Source organism: Melospiza georgiana, chromosome 2 (genome assembly GCF_028018845.1).
Source record: "Melospiza georgiana isolate bMelGeo1 chromosome 2, bMelGeo1.pri, whole genome shotgun sequence".
Classification (NCBI taxonomy): domain Eukaryota; kingdom Metazoa; phylum Chordata; class Aves; order Passeriformes; family Passerellidae; genus Melospiza; species Melospiza georgiana.
The window spans coordinates 48,183,316-48,206,794 of record NC_080431.1 but is presented as its reverse complement, the minus strand read 5'-3'; the positions used below and the strand labels follow the sequence as shown (position 1 = coordinate 48,206,794).

General features: G+C 35.7%; 1 protein-coding gene across 1 annotated transcript in view; it reads right to left on the bottom strand.

Annotated features, from left to right (window-relative positions):
- The window catches only part of DIAPH3 (diaphanous related formin 3), a 202,475-nt gene that overhangs the window by 50,541 nt on the left and 128,455 nt on the right, over positions 1-23,479 (bottom strand). Inside the window, exons 24-26 of the mRNA XM_058045211.1 lie at positions 21,162-21,297; positions 5,378-5,473; positions 4,891-4,950 (exon numbers count right to left, since the gene is read on the bottom strand). Coding sequence (XP_057901194.1) covers positions 4,891-4,950; positions 5,378-5,473; positions 21,162-21,297 — 292 coding nt within the window. The remainder of the gene's footprint in view (positions 1-4,890; positions 4,951-5,377; positions 5,474-21,161; positions 21,298-23,479) is intronic.

Sequence of the window (23,479 nt, the reverse complement as noted above, 5' to 3'; positions counted from 1 at the left end):
CCTTTTTGTCACCTTTAGAAATGTTGTCCACAATGCAATTACTGATTGTGACAGAAAGATTTCTTTCAAGCTCTGCAGTCTCAAAAAGCAATCTGTATTTTTTGCTTGCATTTTATTATAGCTTTTCTTTACTCACAACATTTTTAATATGATCAACTTGTAAAGATAAATTCTTTCTGCTGCATTTGAGGTATGTGTTTACATGCAATCAAAGCTGCATCTCAAATTTGTATTCATGCAATTCAGGTAGCATTAGCTTGGCTAATGCTACAGCAAATAAATGCGTAGCCATAGCAGCAGAGAACTTGATGCAGGCTGCAAAATCTGACCAAAAACTTAGTGAATAATGCAGCTTTCTGTGCTGCAGTGGGCTCTGCCCTGCCTTGGATATGCTGCTCCATGTATCTGGACTTTAGTAGCTTGAAGTAAACATACAAGCTGCAAATATGCCTTGACTCTTGTTGTAAACAACTGAAAGACTCAGATCAGCCACAGCTATTAGCTGCTTGAAATGATCTTCTAATGTGCAACATCCTGATTGCTGAAAATTACGTGCTTTCTTCTGCTTCCTAAATAAAATAAAAGAGCTCCTCTGTTAGATGCTATTGAATCCTAAGCACACCACTAAAACTATACCAACACTTTGCTTGTGTCAAACAGTGCTCTGAATTGGAATTACAGCAAAAGCACGTACCACAATACTTACTGCAGTCCGTGGTCCTTTGCAGTTAAAGCAAACTGTAACATTAACACATAGTTTTGCACATAGATGTAATTCAGTAGGTAACACAAAAATAAAAACCATTATGAATGGGAATGAAATATACCAATCGTATCTATATCCACTAAAATCTAGTGTATCATACTTGCATTCTTAAGGCATTAAACCACTTCCAAGACTTGGCAATTCTTAATGTATATAACTTCTGTTAGTTATGCAGCAGGAATTTTTCTCCACAGGAAATATTGTGACTTGATAGGCCTTGTCACAAGCATTAAAAATACAACTGGTAATTCTGGTCACACAATTAGAGCAGATTTAAACTTGACAAAACCTACATATCACAGAAGCACAAAGTTGGAAGAGCCTTTCAAGATCATTGAGTCCAACCCATGCCCTAACACCTCAACTAAACCATAGCACCAAGTGCCACATCCAATCTTTTTTTAAACACGTTTTTTTAAACACATATCAGGTTAGAAAGAGGCAATCTGTTCAAAAACAGAAGAAAGCAGTAGGATTGAAAATAAAATAACACACATTTGGCTAGCATGGAATGTAGCATGAGAACAAGCAGTCTTTTTTAACTAGAAGTACAAGCTGAACACTACCAGAGGTTTCAGGGGAGCTCAACAGATCACAAAGAGATAAACAGCCCACACATTACCCAGCATTTCACTAGATTTATTATTGCTCTTTTTTTCCTTAAGTAGTCTATTTAGTTAAAGGAAACAATTCCAGTTCCCAGTTCTAGACATGAGCAGTGTTGGCTGGCTCCTCTGTATTATTTTGTTTCACAGGGTTTGGCTAAGCCTGAAAAGCAAATGCTAGTTTGATACCTTGTGTAGCATTGTACTGAGGGTGACACTGGCAGTGGTTGGAAAAATTTCCTTCCTGCTTCCATTTATACGACAGCTATGGAGAAAGTGTGCATTCAGGCTATATTTCTCCCCCTTGTCATGCCTCATGAGACATGGAACCAGTTTCCAGTCTTGTGTTTGTGTGGGATAGACTTAATTCCCTTCCTAGTAGCTGGTACAGGGCTCTGTTTTGAACCGAATCTATGAAGAATGTTGGTAACACACCAATGTTTTAGTTGTTGCTCAGCAGTGCCTAAGTCAAGAATTTTCAGGATCCCATGCTCTGGGATGTTCACGTGCTCTGCAAGTGCCCTGCTCAGTGGGCAGAGGCACAATAAACTGGGGGGAGCACAGCTGGGTCAGCTGGCCTGAACTGGCCAAAGGGACTCTCCATTCCACGTGGCATCAGGCTCAGCATGCAAACTGAGGAAGTTGGTCAGGAGATGTTGATTGCTAGGAAGAGACTGGCTCAGCATTAGCCCACAGTGGTGAGCAATTGCACTGTGTATCACTTGTTTCTTTTGTGTTTCATTCCTCTCCCTCCCTCTACTTTTTACTCCTCCTCATTATTATTATTTTTAGTAGTAGTAGTAGTACTCGTATCATTACCCTATTTCAATTATTACACTGTTCTTTTCTCAGCCCATGAGCTTTACCTATTTCCATCCCACCAGGGAAGACAGAGTGTGTGGCTGTGAGGCACTTAATTGCCAGCTTGGGGTTATAACACCATTTATGCTTGGATCTGATTTGGTTTCCACTTTTTTAAGAGAAATATCTTTAATCAGAAAGATGAAACTAGACTTTTTTTAATTTGGTTTGGTTGGTTGTGTTTTGAAACAGAAGAGATTAGTTAGAACTTGATGGCACCTGCCCAACAGAGATTACTCCACTCTAAAGGATTCAGGACAGCCATTTCAAGTCATGGCTAGTAATTCTTTTTGACTGTATGATGAATCCTAGGTATGAATCTGCAGTGTGAATTAATAGAATATATCTACTATAAATTAATCTGTCAGTCTCAGCAGAATAAACAGTAACCAGCCAACCCAAACAGCCAAAACCAGTACAGAAGCAAACATGGAAAGTGCTTGAATTGCTAGTTAAGGAATTTCAGCAATCTCCACATATTTTAGCTTTACAGTAAGACAGGGTTTTTTTTCCTGTGATATAAAATTTGGCATCCATTTGAAGTTTTGGGCTGGGAAAAAAAGTAGCAAATTAGGAACAACCAAGCCAATACTCCTGTCCAATAACATATCCCAGTTTTTCTGAAGTCATGGCCTTCTTGCTTGTATGGTATATACATAATAGACCATTGTATAGAGCATTTATCACTTACTATACACATATAGATAGAAAGAACAAGTTATTGAGCATCAGATATAAAGTGCAAGAAAAAAATGATACAGAGAACAATACTGACATACATTGTTGAACTCAGAAAATTAAAGAAACTTTATCATTATAATTCCTATCTTGTCTGACCACATTAACTTTTTTAACGTTATTAATATTATTATTATCCAAAATTGACTTTGACATTCAGAGTCTAGCATCCATTCTAGACAGTAAGTAACTTAAATGACCATATACTTTTACTAAAAAGGAAAGAAAAGGCTCTGAACTCATCATAATCTACGCCAGGTTTGGTACTCTACTTGGCTCAAGATAGTAAGATGTAACACATAGACATTGTGACAAGTGTCAACAAATCAAAAACATGCTCATTCCTTAAAATCAAGCTCGGATCTGTACTAGCCTGTTTCTCAACCAAAAAGACAAGTAAAAGAAACATTGAATTCATTTTAAAATGTCTTAGAATGAGACTTTCTCAAAATGCTCTATGGAAAAACTGACTTTGGTAAAAACAACAAAAGATCCAAGAGTTTACTTTTATTCTTCTCTCCAAATTAGATATCTGAACTTCAGACTTTAGCACCAAATTATATCCATCTGATGTACAAATTCATCCATAGTTTAGACTAAGATTTTTCAGCATAAAAATTTTGGTGAGTGTGAGTGGTTTTTTTTGTTGTTTTGTTTTTTAATCTGAAACATGGCCATAGTGTTTGACCAAAGGCAGTTAAGTTTGAAAACTGGAAGTTACAAATCTGTCTACAGACAGCTACCTAGATGGAATGTGCTGATAAGAACAGTAAGAGCAATATCCAATACGAGCAGTACCCAATATGAATGCTCTTACAAGCAGAACCACTTACAGGGTAAATTCAGATGTGCTCTATAGTCATTAATTAAATATCAATATGTTATGTGCTAGACAAGAACCTGTCAAATATACTTGATTTCTCTTTGATCCAATTTCTGTAATTATCGACAAACTGTCCTTTCAGCTCTATTTTCTTCAATTTTGTTTTTATTTACCAAATTGAAGAGGTTTGGGATTTTTTTTTGCTACACTTACTTAGAGAAATAAACACTTACATATGAGGTAAAATTAATATAATCAATTTTATGACATCTGCTTCATAGAACCTGCAGTGCATATAAATATTAGAAGAATAGTGCAATCTGCTTTAAAAACTAAGAAAGAAGATGTTTTTCCTCCCATTATTCAACTTTCTCTTCAACAGAAGGACTACAGATATAAACTTTTTCCTGAGCACACTAGTCATGAGCAACTGAGTCACTCTGGACTCCTCAAGCTTAATTAAAACACAGCCAATATAGCAATGTTCTGTAGATTATCTAACAAAGCTAACAGGCACCCACACCTGCACTGAAACTTGCAAGAACAAGTCCTACTGATCACAGTGAGATAGTTTAGCAGTTTACAAATAAACATTTACTATATCCTCATTGAGTCAACACTCCTTTTGAATTAATACTGATAAACAATAGCTTAAACCATTCCAGCTATAGCACCAAGAAAACCAAGACAAAGAAACACAGAATGAATGCCAAAAGTTCTCAGATTCAGTATAATAGGCACTTAGTAACTAACACTTGAAACACTACACAATCTCTGCTTTCTATTACAATTCCATGAACCCTAAAAAACTTGCATAATGATTCTTAAGGATTTTAAAAGTACTACAATTTAAAAACATAATCAGAATTTAAATAAATAAAAATCCCACAAAAGATAGAAGAGCTTTGCAGAGGAATCAGTAAGTATAGTTTCAGGTTGTAATATTCAGATAATTCTTAAAAAGCAAATTCCAATATGGTTTAGTACTCCACTAAAGCACAAAACTGAAAAAAATAATCACAGCAGTCTTGAAAGCACAGATCAACTACATAAGCTAAGCTAAGAAGTGCATGCAATTCATGAATGTGGCTCATTACCATGGTTACAAGCTTTCAGCACAGGCCGCTGTGTGGTTGGACTGAGATTTTGTGGTGTGTCTGCAAAAGCAAAGAAACAATGGAAATGAAACACCTGTTTGAAAGCTACCAGAGTATTACAACATGACAAAGCAGAAGTTTAGGAATTTAACAATTACGAGTTAGGTATTTCTTGGAATAAATGACAGTTATATACCAGACTCAGACTCACTTATGGAGCAAGATAACTGTCATTTCCCCCATACAACTATTAAACCTAAAAAGCTAAAGTACATTTGGCTGTATTGAAAAGTCTTGTCATAATGATCTGGCTATAATAAGTTCAGCATATTAATTCCCAGTCTTATTGACATAAGCAATAGTCTGAACATCCCTGAAAATTCATTGTACTAACGAATTAAATCTGACACTATCTAAATTCTAGAGCACTGAAGCCATAATGCTTTTAACTTTCTCTGGAAAATAAAATCTAAAATAGAATATTCACCTCTGGACCTTGGTGTCCTTTTCCTTCGGTCTCGAAAAGCTGCACCTGACTGCAAGGCCTCCAACAGGCTATCCATCACTCCAGTCTCCTCACCTTCTGCAAAGGAAAAAGAAAGAACCCTCTTGGTTACAATAGCAATATCAAAGCATAAAGAATAACATCAACAAAAACCAATAATAATGGATACCAGTATTATTATTAAAATAAATCATTTCAAATTTCGACCAGTACTTTAATATTTATGAATTGCTCTCTTGCAATTAACTACAACAGATTTGGTTTTCTAGTGACTGAACTAGACCAAATTCTATTCCACTTATTTCACCTTCCTCTTTCTCTATATGGAGAGTCAAGCATAGTTTTAAGCAAAATGTCATTTAACTCATATTTTCATTTTAGTACCCTTCTACAACTGCAAATAATCAGTCTCATGTCAGCTTTCGAGAGCTGTCCTTTATATGATTTGTTACATTTGACAAAAGACCATTCAGTTATTGTGATAAAAAGTTAAAATTGTTTCTCAGCAGGGAGCAGAGTGAACAGTATTGGACTGGATAGGATATAGTGATATCCATAGGTAGCTTTAATCAAAAGCCATTTTCCGTTCACATTTAATAACCTCTGGCCAATAATAAATAATTGATGGAGTTCAGGAAAATTCTACTCATCAAATTATATGCTTATAATCCCTAATAATACACAGAGGTGCAGAATTACCCCCAAAAGAATTATGAATGTTACTCTGAGATGGTAACCAAATGCAAGTATTAAACACTCTCCTTTTACTTCCGTTAATAAACACATCAGAAAATGTTCTATTTTTTAACCTTGTTACCCCATTGTATGTATGCATGGGAGGACAAAGAACAGAGCCCAGGGATTAACTATACAACAAAAAAATCTCCATGGAGGAATAAAGATTTCCATGATAGAAATCTCATACCCCACTGGGCAAAACTCCCTTAGGTCAACACAACTCTTGGATAGAGTCAGCAGTTTTCACTAACAGTGAATATGCAAATCAGGATCTAAACCACCTGCTGCATATAACAAGATGCTGAGTACAGGGGGACCATCACTGGCCTGGTCCTGCTGGCCACACTACTGCTGACACAAACCAGGGTGCCAGTGGCCTTATTGGCCACCTGAGCACATACTGGCTCACTTCCAGCTGCTGTCAATCAACACCCCCAGGGCCTTTTCCACAGGGCAGCTTTGCAGCCACTCTACCACCAGCCTGCAGGGGATTGCTGTGACCCACATTCAGGACCCACCAGTTGGCTTTGTTGAACCTCATACAGCTGGCCTCAGTCCACTGATCCAGTTTGTTCAGATCCTCCTGCAGAGCCTTTCTGTCCTCCAGCAATTCAACAGTTGTCACCCAGCTTGGTGTCATCTGCAAACTGACTGAGGGGCCACACAGTTCCCTCATCCAGATTACTGAAAAATACTAAACAGGACAGGGCCTAACACTGAGCCCTGTGGAGGGCTACTCATGGCCAGCCATCAGCTGGATCTAACTCTACTCACCACCACTCTCTGGGCTCAGCCATCCAGCCAGCTTTTTATCCAGGAAACAGTAACCCTTAGTTCTTCTCCTTTCTCTATACTCTGCACTACCAGACTAGTTTTCAACCTTAGACAAAAGTGCTACATACAAAACCAAATAAGTGAAAATTAGCAAATAAATAATAATTTTGCCTAACATTTATATTTATGGCAGGTATAGAATAAACATGAAGACTGAAATATAGAATGTTCTCTATTTTTCTTTGTGTTTGCTATAACATGCTTTATTTATTACACTGGAGTTTGCTCTCTTATGACTAATGGACTATCACACATATTAGTAGGGCTTGGAATACACCTTATAAAAAATCACTCAGACTACGTCTTTGGCTTCTTATTTTTTTGTTCAAGTTTGGATTTTGTTTTGTTTTGGTTTTGTTTTTTGTTTTCGTTTTGGTTTGGGGTTGGTTTTTTGTGGTGTCTTTTTTTCTTGTTGGTTTGGTAGGGGGTTTTTTGTTACTTGTTTAACTTTCTCCATCTGATGTCACGCAAGTCTATAAAATACTGATGTCTAGAATGAATATAGTCAGTGAATAGTTTCAAACCAACATGCCTGAAGAAATTTTGAGCCAAGACATTAGTTACATTTAGAAACGTGAAAAACATAAATGCTGGAGGAAAGCTTATAAGCATTTTAGGTAATGGCAATTCAAACAATACTGAATAGTATCACAGTCACCAAAATGATACCGTTCATGTCTATGGAAAAGAGTTAATAAGTTTTATTTTAGGAAATAGGAATAACAGAAGAAAAATTTCAATTATATTTTAGCATGTCATCTGTTTCCTCTTAAGTCTGTCCAAGACTACTACAGATTTCACAGTAACTTCAAAAACTTAACAATTTTCAGTATAAAAAACCCTGATTACTATAAAAGGCTAATCAAATATTTTTTTAAAAAAAGAAGATTTAAAATAATGCAACAGAAATATTGCAAACCCACAACTTCTTGGAGTAAATCTGTAACATTTACATGCACTATCTGTTTTTCACACTTATCTGAAATATTCTGGTAGTCACAAAGTGGATTATAGATTTGTGCTTCCATTGACATGCAAAACAGTATTAGAAGAATAAATTGTATAAGACTGAAACTTGAATGAAAAAAACTCATTTAATACTTGCTCTGTATACATGGATGTATTGAAACAAGCTAACCACTGCAAATAAAAGCACATACTTAACAATCTCTGTACCCAAAACATGTAGAAACATGGTTTGCAAACTTGTGTAACTTCAGTAGGCTCCAAATTCTAGTTTCTGATACCTATATAAGCAGCTGACTGTGACAAATGCTGCTAAGCTATGCAGGTAACTATCAGTACCCACACTATTAATAATGTTGTCCAAGTGCCTATGATGGGAAGATTAAGAAATGAGAGTATACCATGCACTATGTGAGAAATCTTTTAAATTACCTTGGGAAAGCCGTATACAATGTTGCTACCATGCCAGTACAAGAGTCACAAATACTGCTCGATATTAACACTTCCTAAGGGGCCTTTAAATCGGCTTTCACAAGCTGCTGCAGATGACTGGCACCAGTCCCAACCAGCTTCCTAATTAGTCAAGTGCATCAATCTTTTGACACCACAGAACTAGGAATTCTGGTTGGCTTGCAGATAGTTACATAGTCCACAGTAATTCCTTTGAGAAAGATACCCTTTTATGATTTAAATGATCTCTTTTCCCTCAATTGCAGAATAGAAGATTTAAACACTTTTTAATATCATACCTAATTAAAACTCATACAACTGTCTTTTAAATACCATCTAAAGGAGAAGTAAACTTTCCAAAGTAGCCGGTGAGTCTTGCCCTTGACATTTCAGTGCCAAGTCAGATATAAACTACCTAATTTCATAATTACATCTTTAAAAATGTTAAGAATATTAAAGACCCTGCTCTTCTAGTGCAGTGAGTATCATTAGCTTTACATGTGCACCTATAATGTCTTATAATGATATCAACAGATACTGCAGTTAGTAGTGACACCTGCATTTCATGTACTTATAAAGAACAAATTATATATACCATAATCCCAGAAGCAGTAGTCCACTGACATGATAGAATCACAAATACCATTAGCAATGTGGTTTTAAAAAAAGAGTGTTGTAACAATCTTATTTTGTATGAAAAATGCTTTATTTTTACAGTTCCCTGAACCTGTCCAATATAAAATAAACCACAGAACACCAGGACTCCAAAAGTTCATTTTACCAGGAGAAAACATAATAACATGCCTGTTTCCTTTTTCACAAAATCAAAGCTTTATTCAGCTACTCTTCTCACAAAGGAAAATACCAAGAAGTTTCAGAAAAGCAAACCATGGATTCTTTAGCATGGTTACTGTTGATGTTGCTTACTCAAGCTGTACACTTATGAGATTTAGCTACAGGAATCTTGACTATCATCTTCCACCTGTCTTTATTTATGGCATTGCAACTATGTGCAGCTTTTTGTTATACTGCAGGTAATGAAAAGGACCAGCTCCTAAAGCTAAACACTAAGTTTCGTGTGAAAGTAAAACCACACAACTTGGAAAAATACTTACATTAAAAAGAGACCTTACAGATTCCATACCTGCTACAGAAGGAAAAGGATGCAAAACACTTCAAGGGCCACTCCTGAAGTCAGCTGGTTAGCTGAGTTTAATTATCTTCGTTTCATCTTTGACATAACTTACTGGCAGCACTCAAACCTTCGTTTATACCAACAACAAACTTGGAGCGCTGAGGGTATTGGATTTGTTTTCCTCATCTTAAGAATTAAATCCTCTCAATTCAGCAAATACCAGAATTGATGATTTTTTACTCTTGTTTGCTAGAATACACACTGGTTTTTTCCTTTCTCTTCTGTTCAGGACATAATTCAAGTTAGACATACTTCACCCAGTTTTTGACTGACTAAAATGCAAGCCCTTCACAGCCTACTTCAAGGTTTAGCTCCCTCCTGTCTTGTGGCTTTACATACAAAAATTTCAGAGGCAAATGATTGCCAGGCTTGGGACAGTGACAGCTAAGATGTTTCCAGACTATTTGCACAAGGAAGGAAATAAGAAAGTTATATCTCTTAATTTTATTATTGTTATACCTTTACTTTAAAGACATCATGAGAAGTCCTATATATTTGCTTTTACAAGTTAAGGACTGATTTTGATTAATGCAGGCTACAAAGCATTGCTCAGCTGACTAAAGGCCTTCATCTAAATTTGAAGTAACATTCTCTGTACAAAATCACAAGAAGAAAGCTTTAGGCATGCATTATTTTGAATGCATGCCTTTAGGCTCCAGGAAGCAGAACAGCAGATCCCAGGGAGAAAAATAATTGAAGCCATCAGTGCAGCAGTGGGCTCTAATGTTTTGGATATGGGGTCCATCTTTTCATCCTCAGTGTGTAAGGCAGCCAGATTCTGTGCAGTATTCATAGTGCTGATGTGAACAATTTCTAGATTTTTCAGCCATGTATATGATCAGGGTAGAAGACTTTTTGAAGGCTTTTACATTGTAAACATAAACATATAAAGCAAACTTAATGTTTCAATGTAACATTGAAACATTTCGGTTGTCATTTAAAAATGACTACCTAAACTCTGAGCCTTCATTCCAATGAAATTCAGATACAATTTTATAAAGGATCTGTGGGTGGATGATAAGAGCAACTTTGTCAAGAAAATGCATGGGATATGTAGACTTCAACTTGAACTTTTTATAAGGCTTTAAATTTTTTCTGGTAACTTTTTATAAGGCTTTAAATTTTTTCTGGTAAAGCCATAGCAGCAACCAGGTAATCTTCATTGACAGGTGACTTAAGGAATACATGGCTATCAGTCTGACTTTCAATAACAGTGCACAAACTACAGCCATGACCCAGAACACAGGGGTTCCTTTGACACTGATACAATTTTGGAAGAACCTTGTTACAATACAGTAAGAAAAAGAAAATTTCCAGTGTACAGTTAAAAGCAGAAACAGGTGCCAAGTGTGCCTTGAATGGACTGGCTGAAAGGACAGCTCCTTTTACATTTAGAAGTATTAAATGAAACTTAAGAAAAAAAAGTATCATTATTTGCAGTGACTTCAGGCGAAGGACACATAACAGCCCTTCCAAAAGCAAAACACATGCACACACATACCTCACATTTCAAATCAACACTGTAGTACAGTATCAGAAGAGTTAAATTTCTTACTTATGCCCAACACAAAGTAGAAAGCCTTTGATAGTGCTTCAGAGCCCTTGGCAAGTATAATCTAAAAAAGTATGATTTCTCCTAATGACTGATGCACCTATTCCACAAATTGAGCTGAGAAGAGTGGGTTTCATGCCATCTTGTTTGCTCTTGATAAACTGGCCCATTGTTGAGCTGTCCTAAAGTGCTTTTATGATTTAGAAATAGATACATTTTGACTCTAATCATAATAACAAAGAGAGCTCCAAGCTCCAGAGAGGTTAAAACAAGTTAAATTCAAAATGAACTCCACTCTTCATAAAGTCTGAAAGACAGCTGTCCCTTTCAAATCAGCTGTTGTAATTAAGGTTGATACTTAACACAAATTTAATTTGAGATTGCTCATATGACAAACCAAAAGGTAAGTTGTGGTAAGAGGTGGCTCTTTACGACATACAAAAATAGTTCAGTGGTGTAAGGTACCAATTCTTGCATCTCAGCTGGATTACAATTTCTCATTTAAATAACAGGACTGAGAGTGAAATCATCTTAATATTGAACATTTTAATAAAAATGTTAATAAAACATTTCTGATGTTCATTGTGAGTCTGTAAGTCCCTTCTTTCTATGACAACAGAAAAAAAACACTGTAAACTCACACTGAGTTTTCCACAGAGATTATCCAGTTTTATTTATATTGGTGCCAGATACAGTAGAATGACTCTCAAAGCAAGTGTTTCTGAAAGACATCTAGGTAAACTGGACTTATAAAAGAATTAACAGAAAGCTAAGCCTTTGAAATTGTGTACTCCAGGACTTGATACTGGGGATAATATTTATTATATCTTTGTTCATGACGTGAATGATGGAATAGAGTGCAGTCTGATCAAGTTTGCATATTGTGCAAAATTCAAAATAATGGCTGACCCATTCAGAAGAACCTTGAACAGCTCGACACATAAGCATCCTAAGGAACTCCAACAAAAGACCTGCATGTGATGAGGTGAAACTCATCCAGGAGCACTGCTGAGGGGCTAACTAGCTGGAAAGCATCTTTAAAAAAAATAATTGAGGACTCTGGTGGACAACATACTGATCATAGGTATTGTGGCTCTGTGGCAAAGATGACCAAAGAAAAGCATTGCCAGCAGGTCACAAGAGGGCATCTTCCCCTCTTCTCAGCACTGGTGAGACACATCTGCAGTGCAGAGCCCAACTCTGGCACCCCTGTACAAGGGAGACAGACATATCCAAGCAAAGTCAAGGGCCACAAATATGCTAAAGAGGTTAGAGCATCTCTCATATGAGAACACACTGAGAGAGCTAGGGCTGCTCAGCCTGAAAGGAGGGGGCTCAGAGGGATCTTTATATATATAAACACCTGTGGGGAACGGTGTGGGGTGTAAAGGGGACTACATCACTCATCTTAGAGATGCCCAGAGAGGACAGTAGGCAATGAGCACAAACTGATTACAAAGAGGTTACCTTTTCACTAAGTCCACTGAATTCTGCATACACACCTACTCTTTCACCAACTCAACAATACAGGATAGTCTAGAAATGCATTTTATATTGCATTTCCTGCTAATGTTTTTAACAGCCATTTAAAAGTCTCAATCTTTTCATAGCCCTTTCCTATTTGCTATGGATGCTGTGCCTTTCAGTGGGGAAAAAAGCTGCTAAATTGAGAACAATGTTAAGTTTCTTTTAGTTTTATCTAACCACTTATAACCAAAACAGATCAGACTTATGCACCTGTATTATCTACAGCTATGATTTGAAAGGACAGCTAATAGGAAGAACTGTTGATTCTATTGATTACAGATGAAGAAGTCAGTCAACATGTTTTACTATTAAGGAGTTTCCCATTTTGCTTACACATGACAACTCCAATGACTGACAAGAATACAACCAATCTGCTTTCCAGATTAGCCAAAAAACAGGTATTTTCACTAGTTTTGTTTCTCAGGAGGAAAAAAAATACAAACATCTATTATTAAGATGAATCTATTACAATTTCATTTAGAAAGCAGGAAGAACAAATATAGGAGCATTATTATTGAACATAGCTTCTTAAAAGAATATATGGAGCTGGACATAATACACCTCTGTAGGTATGTGTGAACATCTTATTTCTTGGTTACTGTGTGCCTCTGAAGAAGCTTATTGAGACCAGTATTGTTTCCATTTAAATTTATAAACAGGCAATCAATTAGAAAATATACACATTGATTGCTCATACTGAAAGTTGTGCTACAGAGATAAGGGGCTCAAGAAAATTTTCAGGTTAAATATTTTTTTCATGGGTGGAGTGATAAAGTTCAGACTGGACTGAATGACTGAGCTTACTCTAAGGAAAATTTCTGAGCAGCTTTGGGTGGGAAAGACCCTTTGGTCTTGGGTTGGGTAGGTGAAAATGCCTAAGAATACCCAGAAAAATCAGACCAACAGCCCACCTACCCCTGCATCCTTTGTGCACTAGTAGCCAATAGCGAACATTTATACAAAGGACAGGATAAATATATAATTACATTTCTAGAATGGTCTCTTGGTCTCCAGCTGTTAATGATTCAAAGACTTTGTATTTGATTTTAGTAGTCTTCAAGAGGGAGAAGCTGCCAGAGAAATCAAGTCACTTTTGTCAGCAAGCTTCAGAGCAAGAATATTTTGGTATGCAGTAACAAGGCTGTACTTCTGTACAACCACTGAGGTATTGCTGAGTGAAGATAAGCAAACAACATAGTAATAGAAGCAGCAGCAGACTCAGTTTGAAGGAAGAGTCAGAGACATGACCTTCCCATCAGCTAGCTTTCCAACAATTACAGAGCAGGTTCTTGGCTCTTTTACAACCTTGAACTGAGGAAAGTAAAAATAAAGCATATCCTCCAACGCTTTGGTAAAGATATTTATTCCTCCCTTCCTCTGCAACTTGAGAAAAGAAACTTTTTATGATACAGAAAAAAAACAGAAAGAATAAAAGCATCATATAGCAGGAGTGAGACTCTAGAGGACTCTGATGTCTACTTCCTTACAGAGGAGATGTGAGGCAGTATTTGGATTAGGAAATGCCTACTTAAATCAAAACCTACTATCTGTACAAACATTAGAGCTGTTAGAGCTCTTAATCTCAAAGATGTCTCCAGAGATTGTAATTGTTTTTCATGGTAATGCCATTTTAAGTTTGCAGCATTGTTTTCACATTTGTTGAGAAATTCTCCCGCTATAACATAAATGGCAAGCCTTATGAGAATATTAATCTACAGACATTTCTTTATTGACCCTTAATTTTTTTCAACAGTTCTGTTTGTTCTAATTATTTTTCTGTCTTCCAAATACAGCTGTTATTTATTTTCCCTTGGGCTTTGTGTAAACCTCAGTTTCACAAATGCTTTTCAGCTGCTATCTCCAAAGATTCCACTTCTAAGCAAAATTTTCAGAAGCAAAATAATTGTTTCTTCTAAACAACTTGCTCTTTTAGAGCTTCTACATAGTACAAACTAACAGCAGTTGCTGCATTCTGAGCCCATGGGCTGCAAATAAGTGCATGAACCTTCATGTTCCAGAAGACTTAACACCTTTGACATCTTGTTAGAGCACAAGCTGTGACTATTAGTTGTTCATTAGATTAATATACATTCAGATCAGTTCAATTTTTTTGCACTAAAAACATCAAATTCTGTGAACAGATAAGGTTTTGCTGTATCTCATCTTTTGCTGTGGCTTCTGCAGATGTTTTACATCAGACGTATCACATTGAGTCTCTTAGATTTTTTTTTTATTAAACATACCTGTATTTTATCATTCTCTGGAACCTTTTTCAAGCATGTATGTGCCAATTATTCTTGAGGGAACATCTGGATGTTCTTGCTAATTTACCCAGATTTATACTTTACTGTCAAAACAATGCAATTGTAGCTGAAAAATAACCTCCATACTTAGGGAAGTATCAAGTGATAACTCCTTTCTGGTGGATTTGTGGCCAACGTCTCACATCCCCTTCCTCATATGTATGACTTTCTTTTTGTTCTTTTTTCTTTTTGTAAACAGACATTATGCAAAAATTAGATCTACTCTACCAACTGTCCAGTAAATATTAACATGAGTAAATACTGAGTAAGCAACTCTGAAAGGTCTCAGAGTTCTTTCTGCTTCTGCCACTGTAATTTAACATAAGAGGAAGAGCTTACACTCCTCACAGTTATGGAAAAGAGTTATTTCCCACTGGCTTCCTAATAAAAGTGATTCTTAAGAATGAATTCAAATAACAGAAAGTGACCTCAGGAATCCTCTTGGTGAAGAGGGCCCAATTTGAGGATAAGTGGAGGCAATCAGGGAACAAGAGGAAAAAGTTACCAGCACCAGGGAGGAACCAACTTGAGTGGAGCACTTGAAATTCTGAAAGGGGAAACTACCTGGAGAAAATAACTTACACCAAATGCTTGTAGGATATTAGGACTTCTTCTTATATATCATTGTCAGATCTTATATCCCCGTTACAACTAAATTTACTAATTTAGTTGAATGAAACATACTCCTAAATCCCCAAAAGCTAGTAATATACATACTATTGTCCAAAAATCTGTATTTTTTCAGGATATTATCCCAGTAGAAATTTTGAAAAAACAAATTGCCAACATATGTTAGAAACTAATGATGTCATTTCAATGACTTTTGCAGTCCTTCACTCCCCTCAGAGGAAAGGAGTACTCTTGAGGAGTATTGAATCTCTTACCCTAGTGAGAACAAATTAATAAAATGGAGGCCTTACAAACTTGAGCTAAGCAGGTAGAGTAGGGTCTTTGAGGATACCTACTAATATAAATAGCTTTGGGGATTTTTAATTTATTTTAAAGGCAAGCATTTTATCTGTTGGAACCTGAACTTTAATTACCTAATTACATTTACTACTTTTATTTTTTAAACTATCAGTACTGGCATCCATGGTATCCTTTTGTTTTGCAGAACACTACAGAACTAATGAAAATATTCATATTGCTCAACTTAGCAGACAATAATAAAGCAGTAAATATTTGAAGAACCAAAGCCTAAAATGCTCTTAGCAAGTTTGTGAGACAGGAATGTGTTTTGTTTTGTTTTTTTCCAAAACGAGATAAACAATATAAAACCTCTGCAAAAATAAATGCTGCAAAATTGACTGCAAATAAGGTCATAACTGTTTAAATGAACTAAAACTTATTTAAAACTAGATCATGATGATAAAAATGAAACTGAATGACACAACTGAGAACAAACTAATATGCTATATTGGAAATCAGATATTCCATTTTGGCATTACTTCACTGCTTTTATGCAAGAAAAGGGCAATCTTTGTAAATAACCACTGATAATAGTGGCTTGTTACTTAAATAGCATTCAAAGTAAGACACAATGAAGATGCCACAATGATGGAGTTCTCAATTATATTGCAAAAAATTTAGCTGCTATTATCTCAGCTATACAATTCTTTACATTCTGATAAGATCAAAATAATTGATTGGTGTGCTTCTACTAAGAATCTGAACAGCATGAGGAAGTATGTATCTGAATGTTAATAGTATGCAGACAAGCGGCATTTACATAAAGATCCCCTTTCACTGGATATTTACCTTTGGAAGAGTAGTGTGTGATAGTTTGATTTGGCTTCACAAAAGCAAGTAAAGTATCTCACGATGAGTATAATTTTGTAGTCTAGAGAATATTCAGTGGACAGATTTTATTAACATAAATTTCAAAATGCTAAGTATCACTCACTACTTAGTCAAAATGTTTACTGAATTCCAGTTACTTTTCAAGTTAGGATGGAGCTGAAAGGAAAATATGAAGCTGGTACTTTTACTATGTAAACTGAAGACTCACAGCCCTCTTTATCAGTGAGCTATTTGAGCTGTGACCACTAGGACATGAAGGTGTTGCTAAGATGTAAAGTAGAGATAGACTTTTAGCAAACAACACTTTAGAGGTGTGTAAATCTGACACTTGTTGCAGGTCCAAATCTCAAAAACAATTTGCAAGAGGGCAAATGAAACTATTCCATATAATAACAGAAATCTGTGGTCTTATTAGCAGAAGTTAAAATATATATTGCAAAGACTACCTAAAATGTTTCAGGTTTTCCTAAAACATGCTGTACTGCATATTCATAAAATACTACACACTTCACAAACTATAAAATATTAATACATGTATATCTGAGATATATAAAAAAAAATTAAACTTCACAAAGACTTATAAAAAAGTGCACGTGTTTATCTAATTTGAGAAAATGACCATATCAACACTGATACAGTGCAACAGTATGGCAAAAGAAGCCTGATATAGAAGCATGGACAGAGTATACCTGGGATCTAGATGGCTCAGTTGTCACCTGCATATCAAAGGCACAACACAGGCTAAGAAAGATTATTTATAGTTTGTGAGAAGGCCAATATATTACAGGACTACCTTGGAACTCATATTTGTCACAAATGTCTATTACTACTAACAAAATTATTGTTTTCATCCTGAAGAAATTAGTTTAAACTAAAACTGAGGAGTTACCTTTAATCCAGATTGGGTTTTTTTTTTTGATTAATATGACCTTTGTAGTCTTCATTTTTTTTGTTGTAGTTCATACAAAACTGGTATAAATACAGTCCTAACATGCTGTATGCAAATTAATGACTCAAGTCACATACTGGGTATATTTTAATAAAATTTATATTTTGTTACATATTACTTTACGATGTAAGTGTCCCTGCACATGGCAGAGGGGTTGGGGGTTTATTTTCCATTCCAACCCCCTAGCATTCTATTATTCTATGACTCAATATTAAGTTTTTGTTAATGGAAAAAAGTCAGCAAATAACCCCAAATAACTAAAAACTTTTGCAGTATTATGTAGATTACTTTTATGCAAAATTAGTTTCCTCCACCTCATGCAGCCAAAGGTAGCAAGACAGGCAACAATCCCTCCTCTTCAAATAGCTTCCAAAAGCAGATGAAAGATGAAGAAACCCAAAGAAAAGGACTTCAAGAACAAAGCAGAATCTGGGGAAGGTTAGATATCTGTGCAGTAAATGAGACCAATGGTTAACAATGCAAGCTTAAGATGATGATAAAAATCCCGTTTAAGCACTGGATGGCACATCTGGTCTTGAAAGGTATGAAGTATAGGCTGAAGGAGCAGTTCTAGAATCATAAAGTAGTCACTAATGGCTAATTAACAGTCACTGAATAAAAGCACAACCTCAAGCACTGAAAGATTGCTTTTACCTCAAGAAAAGGAGCAGCAGCTAAGCAAGAGAAAATCAAAGGCATTGCTGTGGCCTGGGGAGCTAATCAACAAGAGGATTTGAACTATCTAGAAATTAAACCATTTTATAAAAGAATAAAGTCCAAAACTGTGCCTAGAGAAAGAAAGTGAGATGGTAGAGTAGGAAAAAAAATCTATTTCAGTTCTAGCTTCCCTTGTAGAAAACCTCTGAAATTTCAGTATGTCATCTTGTCAACTAGAAACATCATTGGTAGGCATGATCACCAACACTACAGTATCAACTACATGGGATTTTATCCTGACATTAAATTTTGGACACTATGAAGAGGTAGTGATTGATAGGTACTAAGAACACATTATAGTGACAAGGGTAAGACAATAGCACAACCAGTGCTGCTAATGACTGTCAGCCCACTAAAATGGGATTGGATTATTTTTTTATTGTTTTTTGCTGACACTGCTTCTTAGAGTATTTAAAAGAAGTTTAAGAGAAACAATTAAGAAATCATGAAGTAGCACATAGTACAGGGATTCACAGCCATTCCTAATCATCAAATCATTTTCAGCTAAAATGCCATGTTACAAAAAAAAAAAAAAAAAAAAAAAAAAAAAAAAAAGAGTTGAGGTGTAGAATACACTATGATCTATCCACTGAGAAAAAAAAACATTAAAAACATTGAAGAACTATTTAGTATATATGCTCCCATCTTTTCTCTTCTACCAAGTATACACCTCTTTGAAACCCCAAAAATAACTTCTGGGTTGGTTATATCAATGATTTTTACTCGAGCAATATTTGAAATAATATCCTACAAATCTAACATGTGATCTAGTCACCATATAAAGAAATAACAGGCAGCAAAAATCAGTTACTCCACAGTCACACTTCAGGTAAGAGTGTTTTGATATTTTGACAGAGAGAGGATCTGGTTATGAATTTTTTAGAAGATCAGACATGACTGATTTACAGATTCTTAATGAGAAGACAGCCTTTAAATGAACAAATCATAGCTAGGAAAAAAATGGGAAAAAGGAAAAAATAATGGGTTTTTTTTTAATTGGCTATGTAACTCCAAAAAATCAGAGCTTCATTATGCCTCCAATTAAATACTGTAAGTATAATTTTGGTAAGACTGTCAAAATAATAATAATTATCATCATTAAAAACCAAAACAAACAACCCCATTTTTCACACATTTGTTGTGGTCCTCCTTGACAAACAAATCTACCACATGTCCTTTCCTCCCCACTCCCAAAATTCAAGTTTTCTAGTAGACCTGAAAATATGTTGCAAAAAGGCACAAGAGACCTTATAACTCATCAGTGGCCAATTTATTCAATATCAGGCTCAAGATATTTATAGCTTGAAGTGACCTTAACACCATCTTCTACTATCTGCTGTTTAGAGCAGCCATTTCAAACTGAACCTTCCATGACTCACAGGAGAAGAAACATCTTTCTGTACACTTGCATGATATCAAAACCCCAAGCTACTTAAAGACAAGTAGAGGACAAGTACTTAGTTCCCTACCACATCAGCTGAAGTGGAAAGGTTCACAATCAGAGGCCTACATACACATATGTGTATAACACATAGGTCTCCAATGCTGGCACCTGTATTCTGGGAAGATTGAACATGACATTGTGAAGAACAGGACTTGAGAGCAGCTTTAACTTGGACTAAAAGACTATCAATTTTTCATCCAAAATACTATCAGTCATACATACTGAGAGAAATCTGAGAGAAATGTCTGAGAGAAATGTTGTGTGAAACATTTCCAACCACACATAAATATAGACAGACACCACTTTTACCCCTTCCTAGTCTTCTGCAGCCTCCTCTGTCTTCGGTGAACATTGAAAAGATTGTCACTGGTGGTTTTCTGATTGGGTCTTGAATTTTACTTAGAATTTCTGTGTCCAGAGAGCAGCTGCCTGATTTCCCACAAGAACTCACAACTCAAAACATGGACAGGCTTATAAAAATGAATCAAAGACTTTTGGTCTGAAACATCTCTGAAACTAAGCACACTTACTCTGGCTATTAGTGAGAACTGGAAGAGACAGATAATCATTTATGCCAAAGTGCCAACCAGGCTTTAGGTAGAGAACTGTTTAACAAGATCTGCTCAGGAAAAGAAAAAGAGAAGCTCATGGCAATTTACACAGTAAGTCATGTATCATTCTGAAGGACTACAGAAGCTCAGCCTAGGATAAAATACAGGCATATAGAGGATCATCAGACACTTCTTTTAGTAACAGAAAACTCACAGCATCTGCCATCTCTTTTGGTACAAAAGACAATATAGCACCAGTAAATTTTAAATGCATGGCTGAAGGGGTTTTTGAGGTGTTTCAGTAGGGACCTACTTGTTAAAATAACAATTGACATACTCAAAGAAAAATACCAAGTAATTCAGGAAGAGCTTAGTCTTATAAAAGAGCAAAAATGAGTATGTAACCTTAGTTAAAGAAAACGGCTTTGTGATTTGGAAAATGTCTTTTCTCAAGTAACATAAAGGGTTTTGAGCATAACTGAACTTACACGTGGTCACACAAGGTTCAGTATATTCCAAGGGAAAAATAAAAAGCAGCAATTTGAGTTATTTTATAACTCCAGGCGATTAGGAAAGCTCATTAAAAAAACCCCAAATTTAAACACCTCTTTGCTGAAAACTTTGATCAATGAAAAAGCATTCATCTATTTTTTTTTCTCATAGCACATTCAGATAATGAAAAAATAGAAGATTTATTTCCAGTAAAATGCTTAGTCAAATGTATTTTCTACATCACTTACCTGTTTTCATTTCTAACAAGCGTTTTTTCTTTTGTTGTCTCTCTAGTTTTTCTTTTTCTGCCTTCTCCTTAGCTATTTTAGCACGTCTCTGTTTTTCTTCTGCTTCCCTTCTCCTCATATTTTCTTTTACTGCTTGCTATGAAAAAAGTTAATAGAGTTCCATTAAAATGGAAGTCTTAGCAAAAACAAAGCTGAATCTTAAAAACAAAGAAAAAAGCTTTCAAACTGTAATCCCTAACTAACCTTAATTTATCAAATCAAGTAAGTATTTCACATTCCATATTTAGAACATTTCATTCAGAATAGTAAGCAAATTCAGAATAAATACATTAAAAGCATACTAATTGCTCCCAAATGAGGATTATAAATTCAGCAAGAAATGTATCTTAAGAATATACATGTAGGAAGAATTCAAAATGTCTAAATCACATTGTTCTACAAAAATGTATGTTACGATTTGTAGTTCTAAAACAATTTCAACATTTTCTTCTTTCTCATGCTGCCACTACACCAATCAAAACAAGGCTGCCTGTGTAACAGTGTTGCATTTTTCTTATTCTTATCAACATTTGCATTATTTAGTTAGGTTTAAAAATTCTGGTTAATATCTGCACAATACTGTTTATTTAGAATTATAAACATGCACTCTAAAACTTCCAGTGAAGCTAAAACAGAACAATGAGTTTCAGAGTTTTGAAATAAAAACATTTTGCATATTCAGACACTAAGCAAAAGAACTCTGTTACATTCAATACATTTTTAACAGAAGTATTTTGGGATTACCTTTTCATTATTTTAACATCAGCTATGTACACTGGTAATCTCTCAGTGCTCTAAGAATCTACATTTGCATAAGCGCACCTATTCTTCATTGCAGAAAGCTGTTTTATTCATAACAGCTATATAGAACACTGACTCTGATAATATATTAAAGTGTCCCCTCTTACAAACATCTTCACAAGGTCTGAGGCAAAAACTGCAATTTTGCAGCTCATTTGTTTTTAGTGGGAAAACATCCAGACTGCACTCAGGAAAGAAAAAAATGAGCTGGAAAGAAAAAAATGAGCTGCCAAGTATTACATAGTACAGACAAATGGGGATTACAGCAATAATTGCACAGGCACACAGACACTGTTTGCAGCATCACTGCCATAGAGAGTGACCAAAAGAAGGGGGAAAAAACAATCACATAAAGCTTGTGAAGAAATACTTGTGTTGGATAACTGAAGAAGAATAAGCTTTCCATCATGAAAAACGACAATGGAATGGATTTTTTATACAAAGCAAAACTGTACTTTCACAGTGACTACTCCAAAGTCACCTCTGTCAAATTTCTTGATTCAGGGAGAAGAGGGTAGATGCTTCCTAAAAAATTGTAAAATTTTTGATTAAAATAATTTTGACAAATTATTTGCTGATTTTCAGACTGAGCATTCTATAGAATAAACTACTGGATAAACTACTGGATAAAATTCAAATGGGACCTGGTACTTGACAAGTACAATACTGGCAGAAATTACACGCTTTCCTTATAGAGTGATGAAGGAAATTTCTACTTTGCACCTACTTTTTCCCCAAAAATAATATCAGCAGGACTCAGCCTCAGACTGCAGTCATTCAAATGCAGATTTGTATTCTTTTCAACCACACGGCACAAGTGGGCCTGACTTAATAGCTTATACCTTCATATACAGTGCAAATTGGATGCTTTGGAGTATCACACCTTGCCCTCAGCCCTTCTCTAACAAGAAACCAATTTTCCACAAATTCTATGTTAAAGCTTGAAATTTCAGGCTGATGATGTCTTGAGTACTATTTAGATGCTTCTCCAGGATACCAGGTACTTCTGTTGTTACATCTCTTTTGAGACATCAGGTAGACAGCTTTCCAAATTCCACTAAATTAATGAAGTATGCATCTTTTTTGACTAAAACACAAGATAAGACACTCAAACTCTCATACAAATATGCCCTAAGGCCAAATTCTATCCAACATGTGTTTTCAACATGAAATGCAAGTGGAATGCCAAGACCTTGATTTTCCAAACTGGAGGCATTCTTGGGTTCTCTCTTGCAACTTCCAGGGTAATTTCTAATTTTTATTTAAGTATTTGCTTCATATAAAGGAAAAACAGAGTCTAGGGTACACTTGTACTGTACCCTAGACTCTGCTGCTCTTCTTCTGGTTCTTGAAGTTCCTCTCTGCTGAAGAGTAACCTAGTGCCAACAGGAGCAAGGGGTTTCTGTACCCTATTAGCCTGATGAGCCTAGTCTTGGACAGAAGAGCTGTTACCTCAAGGTGTGTTGGCTCCCTCTCCT